Raw genomic sequence first — 16402 nt, 5'->3', positions numbered from 1 at the left:
TTGATATCCACCCATTTGACAGATAAGAAAAGTAAAGCACCTCGAGATTAAGTCATCCGCCCACACAGTGTCCCATAGCCAGAAAGACACAGAGCTGGGAGAATATCTAGATGATGGAGGTCATCATCCTGCTCTGTTCTTCAGAATTCAGGACTATGTTCAGAAGTGGGGCTGGGGGTGGGGATACTGCTTAAAGGGGCAGTAACTGAGTGACCCACCTGAAGAGGAGGGACGACAGTGGAATGAATCCATGCCAAATGTTTGTGGAAGGAAGGACTTCAGGAGTGAAATGGGATGGTTAGCTCAGAACAGGTTGGTCCTATTGAAAGGCCATTTTGTGAATGAGAGACTAGAATGTTCTGGGTTACGGAGGTGATGGAGATCAATAGGGGAGGAGACTTGGGTTCAACATAAAGAAAAATGTTCTCATCACAAGCTGTGAGTTGTCTGCCCCTGGAGACGTTAAGCATAAGATGTAGCCCTGCAGTGGGCATGTCAGGGTGGGTGAAGCCAACTCCTTCCTGCGCCTGGCTGCCTGGGGAAGCCTTGCTGGGGCAGCCACATTGCCTAGCATGGACCATGGGCAATTTACACAAACCACAGTCAGGCAACTCCCTCTCTCTAGCCTGCTCTAAATGCCTCAGACCTCCACCCTCTGACTGTGAACCTTCCCCTCTGAGTGGCAAAGGCAGTTTTTTTAATGAATGATTTCACAAAGTGTGGCTGTCTTCAAGGAAACCATCCCAGGTGAAAAAAAGGTCAGTAAACAGAAGAAATGTTTCAGAGTGACGCTGTCTCAGACGCACACTAACCCTAAGATGAACCCTTTTCCTTTCCACCGATATTTTAATTATTTTTTTTCCGGAATTCCCATTCTTCATGGAGATAATGCTGTTAAAATGTCTGCTCTCCTGTGAAAGGGGAAAATGTTATAATTATGTGGTCTAAAGTCCTACATTTGCTAGGTGGCCTCAAGGCCAGGATTCTTGCCTCCTTTGCCAACATTCTCTTCTCCCTTTATTCATAACACAGAAATTAGATTTGAGCTGCATAATTGTTTATTAGGTAATCAACGTCTCAGGCTCTTGCTGCATGAAAGTTTATGAAAAGAGCCATTGCTGCTTCTGGCTCACTGCGTACTGCCTCCCTAATAGCTGTGTTCCTCACCCTGGCAAGACGACTTTAGATAATATAGGCTCATTTACAATGTTGTAATAGTAGAGAAATTTAAATTCGTTGGTGAGTCAGTAACTGAGCTCGGACATTTTTTTTTTCCCTGATTTCTTGTATATTCAGTGCTGGTGAACCTTTATGGGCTGAGTAATGGTTTTCTTGAAACCCTTTTTATTCCCTTTCTTTTTTTCCCCCACCACTAACCCTTCGGTGCTTGGCAGCTCAATGGATGTGGGATTGCCCTCCAGGAAAAAAGGTGGGATAAAATGCTTTTGGATAAATCATCCTGCTGCCTTGGCTTCTCAGCGCAAACCGGGCTTCTATGTGCCTTTTGCTGTCTTCCCCGACTCTGTTCCACCAAGAGTGTATTCACTATAGGATTGATGGTGTCTTATTTCCTGCTCCACCCCCGCCCGGGTCTTGTTGCAGAAGAGAGACACCTGAGATCATTTAGGGGCATTGGACATAGTGTAGGAGCACAGGGCCTGATTGCTTTTGTGTGGGGGGGAGAAATCATCTCCAAGCCCCAGTGGAAAAAGGGACATTAGAGAGAAGATGCTGTGAGGTGCAAGGTAAAGCTAGAAGCAGGCTGCACTCTGACTTGGCAGTCTGTGCTGAACTTTCTAGAAAAGTGAGTTAAGCAGCCTCTGTTCTCTAGAGAACAATCCTGCACCTCTTTTACCAGAGCAGCTTCTGATTCAAGAGTAGACAACTTTTGAGGATGGTACTGGAGGCACCTATGATTGATTCAGAATAATAATTTCAAAATTATGGAATAAGACGCAGTGGCCTGATTGCTCAAAGGAGGTTTATCATGTGAGAATTAATATATTTAAACTTGACAGAGTGCATCATTTCCTCTCAACCGTTTAGGATGATCACAGTTCCTTGAAGAAGTTAACAGTCCCCCACAAAATCATCTTCTCTTTGACTTTTCCTTTTCTAATTTTACTTTTGACAATTATATTTTTATGGTTGACTAATATGTCTCTATATCTGCAAGCACAGAGGAAAATGTACAGCTGAAAGAAAAACAAATCTGTGTTTACACTCGATTAGCTAACAAATCCCTCTTCTGTACATTATTTCAGGCATATCCCACCCAGTCCCACGGGGTGTGCATTATAGATGCAGAAACAGAAGCTCAGAGAAGGTGAGGGTCTTGGTAACATATTATGGTGAAATGGATAAAGCTTTGGGGTCATGCAGAATTGAGTTCAAATCTTGACTAGCCCTCCTACTGCAGATATAAATTTGAGCAAGTTAGCTAATTTCTCCGAGTCTCAGCTTTCTCATCTGTCACGTAGGGTCTGATATTAACACCAACTTCACCTGGTTGCTGTGAGAACCAGATGAAATGTCTCGGAGTAAAATGCTGGAACATAGGAAGCTGGCGATCAACGATAGCTCTTCCTCCTGTCAGTTCACTTCAGGGAGTGAAAGGGCTTCCTGAATTGACCTTCAAGAATTGTCTTGGAACTCAAGGTAGCTTTGATGGTTTTCATGTTCAAGTAGATTAAAACCAGGAATTAGAAGCCGAGGTTCCCAGTGCACCAAGAAAGAAAGGCACCGCCAGATTAAACCAAGATGTTTAGCATTCTTTCTCCATTAGAATTCGGAGCCATTAGTGATATAATAAAAAGTCTGTCGCTTTTGCAAAGGATGTGTGGCGCGGAGAGTCAGCTTGCAAATCAGAGTCTGAATATTGTTTGTTAAATCAGGAGTTAAGGTTGAAAATCATCTCCATATCCTTCCTCTAACCTTGCAAACATTTTGAGGTGTAACCTTGACAGCAAGACAGGATAGTGTTTGTTTGTATTAAAAGGTCTTTCCTGTTCTTTGTGTGAAGCCATTCTCTTGATCACAGCAGGGCTGGATGAAGGGAGATCAACACAGAGCAGGAAGACTCAGCCCAGGGCCACCGCCAGCATCCTGATTTCTGTACTAGTGCACTTTCACTGCCCCGATGGTTAGCAGTTTTCTCTCTTGCTGGTCTTCTTAAGACAGGTTTGGCTTTTTTGTGTTTGTTTTGTTTTGTTTTTTTGTGAGGAAGACCAGCCCTGAGCTAACATTTGCCAATCCTCCTCTTTTTGCCGTGGAAGACTGGTCCTGGTCTAACATCCATGCTCACCTTCCTCTACTTTATATGGGACGCCGCCACAGCATGGCTTGACAAGTGGCGCATCAGTGCGCGCCCGGGATCCGAACCTGTGAACCCCGGGCTGCCGAAGCAGAGTGCGCACAGTTAACCATTGCGGTGCCACCGGGCCGGCCCCTTGTTTTGTTTTTTTGATTGGTTATTGAGGAATTATTTTATATTTCCTTTTTTTGTGTGTGTGAGGAAGATTGGCCCTGAGCTAACATTTGCCAATCCTCCCCTTTTTTTTGCTGAGGAAGACTGGCGCTGGGCTAACATCCATGCCCATCTTCCTCCACTTTATATGGGACGCCACCACAGCATGACTTGCCAAGCAGTGCATCAGTGCGCGCCTGGGATCCGAACGGGCGAACCCCGGGCCGCTGCAGCGGGGCGCGCACACTTAACCGCTTGTGCCACCGGGCCAGCCCCTATTTTATATTTCTTAACAATTCAAACTTGAACATATACCAGTTGTTGGTGGGGTTTTGAGAGTTATTCTTTAATTGGACTCTGGGCATTTGCAACAAGAGCCTCAAATTTTACGTAAATAAATACAGATGCATACATGTAAATACTTGTATGTGTATATATATATATACTGTTTTTGAAATTGGGGTAAAAAATATACATAATGTGAAATTTCCCATTTTAACTATTTTTAAATGTACAGTTCTATAGTATTAAGTACATTCACACTATATATGGTTTTAATTGTAGAATTTAAAAACTTAAAATGATATTTATGCACATCTCTATATGTCTTTTATATTTCACAGTGATTGTAAAAAAACCCTCCAGGGAGAAGGGGCATTGTTTCTCATTGTTGCCCTTGTGTCTGTACTATTGTCTACCACTGGGGGCCTTTGACCTCCTCTGGCTCTTTCCTCCCTGTCTTCAGACTTACCATTGGTCTGCCTGTTCCCCCAACCCTTTCTTCAGCTGTCTCCTTTCCCCTTTCTGTGCAGTGGAATCTTTGGAGTGTTCTATAGACAGCTGCCCCTTGCATTTTCCAGTCAGTTAAGCATCTATTCAGAAATCCGTTTCTCTTCCCTATGCCCCTTCGTTTTCTGTTCTCTTATTTATGATGGAGCTCTGGTCCTCCAGTCTGAACTGCTTTGAGCCCCTCAACAGCCTCTTCTACCCTGGCCTCCTTTCCATGATTCAGCTCCACATTCCCACATTGCCTCCCCTTGACCATACCACACCCTTCTGTACACACACAGCTCAGGTCTCTGTCAAAACTAGATTCTTCTGCAACACCGGCTTCTAGGTTCTCTGTCAAGTCTCCTTTGGGCTGTAGTCTATCACTTACCCTCCTCAGCCTACCTCACTCATCTGTGTTTGTTAGGTCTCATCAGATCTGAACCTGTTGTTAGAACCAGCCCAGCTTCCTCAGTGCATCCTACTCAGCCCTGTGTGACTCTGGCACAGCATGCCCCAGCTGAAGCAATGGTCTGTATCTGTTTCACTCGTGCCCCTCAGAAGGATTCCTATCATTTCTTTTAAGTGCTTTCTTCAAGCATGAAAAATGGAATGTTATTATGATGGAAGTTTCTAGAAATGCATTATTTCATCTAAAATATGCACCAATCAAGAAAGACTGAGGGATGCAAAAATGAACTGTCAAAGTCCCACCACATGTTTCCAGTCACCTTCTATCACCACTCCATCCATCCCCTGGCCTTTCTGACTTAAATTCAGATAACATGAAACTATTGTGTAGGGATAGTATTCAACCTAAAAAGCAAGCACTTAAGGAACATTATTTAAATATTATCACGGATGTTATCATTAAAGGTACCACAGATAACAGAACCCTTCAGAAGAGAAAACTACAACCTTAGGATTTAGGGGAAAAAAACACTCAAAACAGCACAGCTGCCAGTCACCCCAGTATCTGAGAGGTTGGGGATGTGTTTTGTAATAATTTTTTATCAGAAAATGATTTCTTTTTCCTTTCATGTAGGTAGTTTACTCCTCTCTTGAGTGAGACTTTCAGTCTTAGACCTGGATTTTTTTCTTTGGAAGCACATCTCCGGCAGACCAGCGGGGCCGCTATGACTCCTGCTGTACAATCAAGAAAAAGAGCCACTGGCAGGAAACAAGGGCTCCTTGCACATGAAAATAGAACCCAGATTGCACCTGGGTTCATTGATATTACTCTAACACTTTGGGGTTTATAAGTAAGGTTTGTGGAAAGAGGAACAACAGATATGTCGTAAAAATACGTAATATTAGGTTAATAGTTAACTATTAACTAATAGTTGTTATTAGTTGGTAGGCCAGGCAGAGTACTCAGGCCTCTATCAGCCCTTCCCCCTCATTTGGGTGAGAAGAGATCATTAAAATCACCTATTCCTATGTATCCCTTTCCTTTGACGTTGCTGGAATGTTCTGTTTGAGAGTATAAATAAGATCACCCGTGTGAATTCCTTATTGTCATCACTTCACACGGACAAGTGCACGTTCTCTGGCTGTGAGCCTTTTTCCCTTTCCCAGACCCCTGCTATCTCCACCGCACATCCTGGTCGCCTTAGGAGAGGGAGATTCTGCTGGGAGTCTTCTGGTTAACTTGTTGCTCAGGGCCAACGAGCCCACAGGGAGAGCCGCTTGGTGAGCCAGTTCATGGAAGCCGGCACGTACACCTTTGGTAGCTCAGATGTGCTGGTTTCCAGCCGAGAACATGCTTTGTGTCAGAGATGCAAGGGTCTGTTCTCAGTAACAATGCAGAGCTGCTCCCGTGGCACGAGGGGTATGTTGTAATGAATCCCTTGCACCATGTGTATGCTCAGTATAAATTAACATCAGTGGTTTCATGTTATATTTTTATTTGAAGTACAGGAAAGGCTATTTACCGAATTGCACTTGTAGAACATCTAAAATTCATGCTTCATTTAAAATACAAAATACAAATTGTAATAATTACTGTGTGTCCAGAGACTTTTATTCAACTTACAAGTTTATTAATTGATCCTTCTTTTTAAGTATTTTATGGGCATTGGAATACATTTTCCCAATACCACAGCATAGGAACATTTAACTTCTATGAATTCCACTCTATGGCTTTGGTAAAACAAAAGAACAATGTAGTTTTAATTCATTGTGGCCCCTGAAGAAACAGCGATGTGTTCCAACACTTCAGCAGTTGTGGGCTTAAGAGATAGTGGAGTGTTAATAGTAGAGTGTTGCGTAGTGTTTTCATGAGTCTTCTAAGAGACTTTCAGGGCTACTGACTTTAGAACCTGACCTCCAGGGCCAGCCCCGTGGCTTAGCGGTTAAGTGCGCGCGCTCCGCTGCTGGCTGCCCGGGTTCGGATCCCGGGCGCGCACCGACGCAACCTCAGCAAAAAGAGGAGGATTAACACGGATGTTAGCTCAGGGCTGATCTTCCTCACAAAAGAAAAAAAAAGAAAAAGAACCTGACCTCCAAGTAAGATGAGATGCCACTATATTATAAAGTCTTCATACTTCCTTATTCAATTCTAGCAGCTTGGTTTTTAACTTTTGTTCTATTACACTTTATTTCTGTCCATTTTTTTCTTACCAAAAAATAATTTAAAAGTTTAAGTGACTGCTTTTCTGGAATTTGTAGATCAAGTTTATTTCATTGAAAACCAAGTCTTAAATTTATTTTAATAATTCCAGCGAGCTTTCCTAGACCTTTTCAAGGAGAATATGCTATCTAACTTGGAGTGACTCAGCTTCTATGAGCCTAGATCGCCACATCTACAAAATGAGTATAATGAGGCATGAAGGCCACCACATCCTCCAGCTTACCTTTATGGTGTCACTCAGCAAGTGTTTATGGTATGCCTACTCTATGCAAGACTATACAAAAATATAACAATTGGTCATGGTTATTTTCTAGAGCTGTGCTGCCCAGTACGGCAGCCAATGGTCACAGGCAGCTATTTAAATTTAAATTAACTAAAATTAAGAATTCATTTTCTCCATTGTACTAGTCACATTTCACATGCTGATAGCCACATGAGGCTAGTGGCTACTGGACTAGGAAGCATGGATATAGAACATTTCCATTGTCACAGAAAGTTGCTGTTGGGCAGCTCTGTTCTAGAATATTTCAGTTTCCTAAACATACATTTAAGAGGTTTGAGAGGGAAGTAATGTAGAATATGTTCAGACTTATGTTCTTGGTGAATATGAAGATTTTACATAGTAGTAGTTCAAAAATGATCAAAGATACTAGTGTAGACACCAGGCTTTGAAAAGGGGCTTTATGAAGATGTTAAGCAGTTGTGACTAGTACAAAACAAACAGTCGCTATTTCCAGAATAAGCCTTGTGTTTGCTGCCATTCACACCTTGACTAGTGCCTTTCTCTTTGTGTGGAATAATCTTTCCTTTCATTGCTTATTAAAATCTTTCGTGTCCTTCAAGTACCATTCAAACACCTTGCCGGTTTTTGCTGATTTCTGTGCCTTCCCCTGCAATCTGTTATCTCTGGCTTTTTTTTTTTTTTTTTTTTTAATTTATCCCCCAAAGCCCCAGTAGATAGTTGTATGTCATAGCTGCATGTCCTTCTAGTTGCTGTATGTGGGACGCGGCCTCAGCGTGGCCGGAGAAGCAGTGCATCAATCCGCGCCCAGGATCTGAACCCGGGCTGCCAGCAGCGGAGCACGCGCACCTAACCACTAAGCCATGGGGCCGGCCCCATCTCTGGCTTTAATAGTAACATTTATGCAGAGCCTTTATCACACTGTCTGTTCTGTCGTACTTGGTTGTTGTATAATTGTCCCCACTCCCTCAGAAGTTCGTTGCACACCGTGACATCTTGAAAGTACTTGCCATAGATGGCTATTTATTCACTCAGCAGATGTTTTTGAAATGCCTACTCTGTGCAAGCCACTATCCTAGACAGTGGAGATAAAAGGATGAAAGATGTAAAGAAATCAATTAGTAAATATTTACAGAGCCAGAGGAGAGCCAAGGCTGATTAATGCATCAACACTCATAATTTATTTTACCATTTTATTTGTTTCATAAAAACTATCATTTACCACAGAGCAGTATATGTGAATAGTATCAAGTTCAGGTCAAGATCATTGGACTGAGATTAGCTTTTTTTTTTCTTTAAAGATTACTCTTCTCCCCGAAATCGACCAGAGAGACAGCAGGAAGTTCCTTGCCTGCTGACAGAATATAAATAGATTGTATGCACTGGGAACTACCTTATCAGGGCAGTTCTTAGTTTTTATATTAGACCCGAGAGATATGTTGACTGAGATATTCTTTTTATTTATTTCCTTGTACATTTGAGTGGGAAAAAAGTTGTAGTAGGAGTCCCAAGAGGACTTTGGTCTTGGGACTTCTAGCTGCACAAGCGGATGCACTTTATTTATGCAGCATGGAGCTGTGGGACACACACCCAGGGTGTCGATGGTGCATTCTCTTACTCACGTCAGACGGCATTGTACCTGTCGAAGCTGTCAGGGAGAGCCTTCATCTTCTCCAGGGGCGACGAGGCTGGGGCTGGGGCATCAGAAGCGTGGAATGCCAGTGGGTAGGTAACAGTGCCTGTTGGGAAGTGCGTGGCTGGGGCACTGAGGGTGAGGAGGGAACAAGGCTTCCCAACTGGGACTCACTCACACTGCTGGCCCCTTCCTGCTCTCTACTGCATCTGTTTGGGTCATCTGTCATGTAAGTGGTTGCAGTTTTCCTACAGGAAATAAAACCACAACTACACAGCTCACAAAGTCAGCCTGGCACCTGCTTGAAATTCCCCAAACACTTTCAAATCAACATTAGAAAGGAAGGCAGTTTCGTTGTTGCAAAAAATATGTAATTCCTTACGCCCAAAAGAGTTGAAAGCTAGGTCTTTTTTTTGTGTGTGTGAGGAAGATCAGCGCTGAGCTAACATCCGATGCTGATCCTCCTCTTTTTTTGCTGAGGAAGATTGGCCCTGGGATAACATCCATGCCCATCTTCCTCTACTTTGTATGGGATGCCACCACAGTATGGCGTGACAAGCAGCGCATCGGTGCACGCCCGGGATCCAAACCCGCGAACCCTGGGCTGCCTAAGTGGAGCGCACGTACTTAACCACTTGCGCCACCAGGCTGGTCCTGAAAGCTGGGTCTTAAAGAGCTATTTGTCCCCCTCTGCACACAGCAGCATTATTCGCAACAGCCAAAAGGGAGAAACAACCTAAGTGTCCATTGATGGAGGAATGGATAAAGAAAAAAGTGGTATGGGGGCTGGCCTGGTGGCATAGCAGTTAGGTTCGTGCACTCCACTTTGGTGGCCCTGGGTTCACAGGTTCAAATCCCGGGTGTGGACCAACGCACCGCACCGCTCATCAAGCCATGCTGTGGTGGCATCCCATGTGCAACGTGGAGGAAGATGGGCACAGATGTTATTCAGAGATAATCTTCCTCAGCAAAAAGAGGAAGATTGGCAACAGATGTTAGCACAGGGCCAATCTTTCTCACAAAAAAAAAAAAAGGTGGTATATACATGCAATGAACGTGCAGGGGGGACACTGCCTGTTTCCTGGGACCCGCTGTTACACTGCTTGGGGAACACAGTATCCTGAGAGCTGCCTTTCCCTGACAAAGCATGGTCATTGTGCTTGCTGTGTGGGTGCTAGAAATACCTTCCAGCGTCCTATTAACTTTTATTTCTTAGAAAGGGTTGCTCCTTGCAGGCATTTATTGACCGACAGAGGAGATCATGTTAGCTTAAGTGCAGTGTCGATAGCAAGCACTTTAGTGGCCATCAACATATTATGCTGATGAGTGACAGCTAAGATTCACGTTAGAAGTCCTCTCTCACTGTTGCCTTCAGCACATCACCACCTGAACTTTCTTACAATCTTTTGTGACTGTTGCAGCGCATGGAATCCTTGCTTAGTCAACAGGAAGTTCAGAAATACTCCTTCATTTGTTCAACTGTATATTGAGGGTCCACTCTGTACTCCGGTGGCTGTCTTATATCCCACTTTCAGGTGAACAAGAGGTGGTCCTCCTTTTCTTTGCTGAGAGAGATTCGCCCTGAGCTAAAGTCCGTGCCAGTCTTCCTCTATTTTTTTAGTATGTGGGCCGCCAGCACAGCATGGCTGCTCACAGAGTGGTGTAGGTCCTCACCCAGGACCCGGGCCTGGACCACTGAAGCTGAGTGTGACGAACTTAACCACTAGGCCACCGGGGCTGGCCCAAGCGGTGGTCCTCAACCTCAAAGAGTTTAAGGGCCATTCTTTCTTCTTCGGCTAATATGAACGTGGAATCTTTTACATAAGAAGTTACCCTCAAGGGTCTCTCTCTGGCCCAGCCTCAACTTTGCACTCGTGCAGTAATTCTTTCTACGGCATTCCTGTCACCGTACTTGGCTTATACTAAACTCTGCTGCAATGGACAGATCACTATTTAGTGAGGCAGCTCTGGCTATGACAGCTTTTCCTTAAACATTAGGCTAAAAATTACTTCCTTCTCATTTCCTTCCTTGCTTCACATTCTGCCTTCCTGGAAAATAATGATCATCTCTTTCCAGAGTTTTCCTTGAGGAGGTGGAGATTCTTCTCCGATTTCTCCTATGACGTGGTTTATAGAAGGCCCCTTGCCCTCTAGTAGGGTTCGGTGTCAGAGTTTGATCCTGGACTGTTACCATTTGAGGGCCATCCCTGCACTCTAAGATAGCATGAGCTTTGCTAGTAGCCCCTCATTGCCAGGCCCTCTTGAACCTCTGCTCCTGTGTAACACCTGGGTAAGAGCATTACAGGAGCATCTGGACAGCAAAGCAAAGAATGCCTACATGTGCTTGCGGAGGATCAGTGCAGGCTTCCTGGAGAAGCTGGCCTTTGAGGTCGATCTTAGAGAGCTCAGGGAGTTTTAGGAGAGGTTGGTCTTTGAAGATTACAGGGAAAGAGGCTTTATGTGCAGGGCCTAGGAGGAAATTTTAAGATACAGGGACTTAATCTAGTGATGCTTCAGAGTACATGTCCTGCAGATGCTTCAATGTCAAAACCAGATTTTGTCCTTCAGTAGGCCATGGGAAGATGATGATTTTTGAGTTTTTCTCACTTAGGTCCGTTTTAGGAAGGTTAGGCTTGCAGTAGAGTGGAGGGTGTATTAGAAGTGAAGAGACTGCTTAGGAAGCTTTCAGGGAAGGCCAGACCATTAGCATCTCAACCAAGAGCACTTAGAAGGACTTAGAAGGATGTTTTTCCCCACATCCTCACCTACACTTGATATTCTTATACTTTTTGGTTTTGCTAATCTAATGGTGTGAATTGATTTTTCATTTTAATTTTCCTTTTCTTGATTACTAATGAGATGGGGCCTTTTTTGATATGGTTATTAGTCACTCCTTTTGCCCAGTATTAAATATTTGTCTTTTTCTTGATTTGTGGGAGGTTTTTTATTCATTCTAGTAACTAATCTTTTGATTTTTATTTGCATATATCTTCTCCCAGATTGTTCCTAATCCTTTAACTTTATTTATAGTATCTTTTTTTTTAATACAAGAAGCTTTAAATTTTGATTTTTAATACAAGAAGCTTTAAATCTATAAATCATTTCCTTTAGGGTGTATTCTGTTGTTACCTTGTTTAAGAAATCCTTCCCTGCCTTAAGATCATAAAGAGAGTTCCCAATGTTTTCTTCCAATATTTGGAGTTTTGATTTTGAAGGTTATGCCTTTGTTCCATATTGGCTTTATGGGGGGCGTGGCGTGAGGGAGCAATCTAATTTTATTTCTCTCCAGCCAAAAGTCAGTGGATAGTCAGACTTTTCTCTGTTTGTGCCATTTTTACTATATACTCTCCCTGCTGAGATATCCTTCTGGGTTCTTTCTTATCTTCCATTGATTAATTCGTCTAGTCCTGGGCCAATACCACATGGAATTAATTAGCATAGTTTTGTAGTATGACTGACACCTAGTAAGGCAAGTCCCATATCCTTGTTGTTTTGTCTCATTTACTTTAGAAGTTCTTACCTATTTATGCCGTTACTCTTCGTTATGAATTTCAGAATTGGTTAGCAAAGTAACCAAGGTGCTCTTGGGGTTTTTATTGGAATAGCATTTAACTAATAGATTAAGTGTGAGAGAACTGACGTCTGTACAATGTTGAGTCTCCTCATCCATGAACAAAGTATTCCTCTCCATGGATTCAGACCCTCTTTTACGTCCTTCAATGAAAGGTTATAATGACTTACACCTTCATTTCTTTTTTATTTGTTGAAACGTCCAATATTTAAGTTCTGGACCACAGAACAACTCTACAGTAATAAAAACTAGTAATGAAAACACATTTGAAAGCAGTTTGGGGTTCTGTCTGATTGGGAGGGTGCAACTAGCTTTTATTTTCTCCTGTTGGATAACTCTCCTTCCTGTATATATCAACAGTAATTCATACAGATGTACCATTTGCCATTGCCAAGCAAAGTCTATGAGGCAGGCCACGAGAGACTTCTGCCCCTTGGTTGACATCCATTCCATCAATGGGCACTTGGTATGGCAGCTGTTTACTGACCAGTAAATCCACTAACTGTATCATGCCTGTGTATTTTCTACCCACAGTAAAATTATGAACGATTTTGTCCAATGCTTTGCTTACGTTAAGAATCGTGTTATCTATGGCATATTCCTTTCCCAATGAACCCCTCTTGTTTCTTAAGATCACGTTTACTATTTTGCCAGCAATCTGCTTCCAGATTTTCCATCTAGCATTATAGAAGATTTTCCATCCCTCCCCCACCACACACACTTATTTGCCCATATCTAGTCCTCTTGGATTTTTGCCATTCTCTATGATTTCTCATAATTTGCTAAAATGACACTAGATTCAATCTCTGATTTTCTAGTAAAGTGATTGATCACATTAGCATTTATATTAAAATTTCAGCACATTCCTGCTCACAAAAATATATACCTGTTCTTTAGTATTGTTACGTTCTCTGTCGTATAACTTGAGTTGAGACTCACTTAAAAATCAGCACTAAGTATTTAGTTAGGAGACTCTTGTTCTGACTTATAAGACCATTAAAAAGCATAGAACGAACTACATTTTTTTTAAAACAATGCAATGGATAAAAATGATTAACTAAATAAGCAAACTCTGAATTGGCTGAACATCTGAGGCTTCTTAAATGCTAGTTGATCTCTGATCTGAAAATTTCATACTTACAGGATGATAGAAGGAGGAAAGAGTGTTTGCTTCTCAAATGCCGTGGTTGCTCTGAAAGGAATTTTAAGCAATTACAGAAAATCTCACTAAGCTTTTTCTTAATTCTTTCACGAGATTAAAGTTAATGATTTTGTTGTCATTTGTGTTTCTGCAGCTTCCAATTGTAGAAAAGATCAGAACCATTGCCCAGGCTGTGTACGGAGCCAGAGATATCGAACTCTCTCCTGAGGCACAATCCAAAATAGATCGTTACACGCAACAGGTAAAAGTTATACTCTTAGGAAAAAATCCACCTTAGGCTCTTGAAGTACTCACCTTGACTTGAGGACTGACCAAGTCTCACCAGCTGAACTTGGCTTGATCTGCTTTGTAGTCTACAGAGATTGAGTTAATGTCCTTGGGTAGAACGTTATGGTGAGACTAGATACCCCCTGATATGTACACCATTGATTTCTGTGGTTATAAATGTGTGTAGTATGGGTGGTATCCCTGTTTTCTGGGGTGTGTGGTGTTCAGTCCCTCCTGCTCAGCCAGATACATTGAAACTGTCCGTGGATGTGCAGCTGTGGAGTCAGATTTAGATGATCTGTGGTGCTTGCTCTTCACTGCAGGCCTCTTACTACCTTAAAAACGTCAGCATCGCGCCAGGTTAGGCAAATAGGAGTGCGGCATATAAAGATGGGGATGTTTGGTGTTCTTTTTTGTTGGCTTGGTGCTGAGATTGTCCACCAAGGTTGAAGGCCCCATCATCTTCCACCTCTAGAGAGTGACAAAGCCAAGTCGACAAACAGCTTCGAAGGTGGCTGTGATTCAGCAGTGCGAGTCTAGTCCTATAATGGTCACGTCTAAGGGACTCCGTTGTAGCGTGTTCAGCTACCCTGACCAAAATGACCATAGCCTCGAATGCTCTATCAGTTTGCTGTGATAAGATAAATAGATCAAAGCATTTCAAGAGCTTGCTGGCCAAGGAGCTTCATTAGGAGTATCATTGATCTATATATTTTTTAATTCCCCAACTCCTAAATCCTGTTTTTAAATCATATTTAATATTTTTTTTAAATACAACCAGTGCCAACCAGAGTATTCTCCCGGGTTTGGTAAGATAGTCAGCACCTCATTTTTTCTGAGAATTTTCCATCTGTGCTCTTGGCTTGTGCTTTAAAAAAACAAATGTTTCCCAGACATTGCTCTACACACTGGCATTATTCTGCGGTGAAATTTTCACTCCTGTGCAGTGAAATAAGGTCATTGTCATGAGTTTTTTTCCCATGAAAATTTCCTTCTTTTGTGAAGTAATATAGTGATTGTATACGGCATATTGGGTTATTTTTTTTTAATATCTCTACTGGCAAAATATTAAATTGGCAAACCTACATCAGTTCATAGGTATTATTTCGATATCTGATGCATCTCTGAAACCCAAAATTTGGGGCACCACTTCTGTAGAGCTAATCTGATTGTCCCCCAGCAGAATTCTGATCAGTATAAATAAGAGTATTACAGCATTTTGAAGAGAGGATCGCCCCACTGCCCAATTGATAATACTCTAAAATCTTCCAAATAGTTTTAAGTTGAATCATAAGAAATTCTGCATGGGTTACCTCTGACAATTGCATTCCTTTTCTCTCTGTCTACCAAGGGAATGTTCCTTAAAAGTTCCATGTCAAGTATGTGGTCGCCATTAATTAGCAAAGTCTCGAAAGGGGCACTATGGACCCTTTAATGGAACCAGGCTGCGAGGACACTGTCCTTTTTGTGAGACACCGCATGTGACTTCATGCCCTTTCACCTTTGGAACTCTGGGTCAGGCGTCGCCTTTGGTCCTTAAAAATAAGAGGCTTAAATGGTGACCTCATCTTAGTTCATATAATGTAATCGCAGATCAAATAGCCATGATTCATAAACCAACACAAAGAGACCCTTTGCTTCCTGACGGCCTTCCAGAATGAGCAAACAACGTGACTAAAAGCTTCATTCCGGAGCCTTTCTCCAGATTACCTTTCTGAGTCCCGGATATTAATATCCTTGGAAAGTGGTTTCTACAGCTGCTGCTGCTTCCCCTTTGCCTGAAAATAGCCCACTTTCCCCCAAACACGCACAGAATGCTGACTTCCCTTAAAGAGAATTCTCCAAAATAAATAATAGGGCCCCTCAGCCTGCCAGGTGATGATCACATGGAGATGAGGTTTTGTTCCATCTTTTGCTCAATGAACAGGTAGTAACATGCACTTCATGTGTGCCTGGGTCTGAGCCTCTGGGCTTGTATGGCGTGTAAGTTAAACCAATACAGGAGACTAACATTTATGCTCAGTGAACACATTTCCTTTCCTTTCTTACAGGGTTTTGGAAATTTGCCCATCTGCATGGCAAAGACCCACCTTTCTCTGTCTCATCAACCTGACAAGAAAGGTGTACCCAGAGATTTCATTTTACCCATTAGTGATGTCCGGGCCAGCATAGGCGCTGGGTTCATTTACCCTTTGGTTGGAACGGTGAGTAACATTTTCCAGAAACCTTCTCCGGTCTGTGTTGTCACGATGCCTAAAATCCTTATGCTCTGCCAACGCTTTGCAAATCAGGTATTGGGAAGTAATGATGGTATTTGCTATTTTTCTAAACACTCTCTTCCACCGTAAAAAACACATCTGCCATCTTGGTTTGGATTTTTCTTTTTTTTTTTTTAGATCATGTATTCAGGATCCCTTGAGTCATAAAACTGATTCCACTCATAGAAAACAGAAGGGAATAACTTGGGAGAATTCAAGCTGCTATTTGAATGGTCAAATGGCTTAGTATAGTGCTTTTGGACCTTTTTCCCATCATTGCACGCAAAATGATAAGATTTTACTGCAGTGGGATAAATGGAGTTGACTGCTCGTATCAGATGGGACCAGCCCAGCCCCCCAAGAGCTCAGTGTCTCATCCTCTGCCCTCCTTCTCAGCACATCAC

General features: G+C 42.6%; 1 protein-coding gene across 2 annotated transcripts in view; it reads left to right on the top strand.

Annotated features, from left to right (window-relative positions):
• The window catches only part of MTHFD1L (methylenetetrahydrofolate dehydrogenase (NADP+ dependent) 1 like), a 209112-nt gene that overhangs the window by 141639 nt on the left and 51071 nt on the right, over positions 1-16402 (top strand). For both annotated transcript variants that reach the window (XM_058534152.1, XM_058534153.1), the window contains exons 25-26: positions 13607-13714; positions 15792-15944. In XM_058534152.1, coding sequence (XP_058390135.1) covers positions 13607-13714; positions 15792-15944 — 261 coding nt within the window. The remainder of the gene's footprint in view (positions 1-13606; positions 13715-15791; positions 15945-16402) is intronic.

This window comes from Diceros bicornis, chromosome 39, assembly GCF_020826845.1.
Source record: "Diceros bicornis minor isolate mBicDic1 chromosome 39, mDicBic1.mat.cur, whole genome shotgun sequence".
Classification (NCBI taxonomy): Eukaryota; Metazoa; Chordata; class Mammalia; order Perissodactyla; family Rhinocerotidae; genus Diceros; species Diceros bicornis.
Note: the sequence above shows the minus strand (reverse complement) of the source record. Positions and strands in the feature narration are given on the sequence as shown.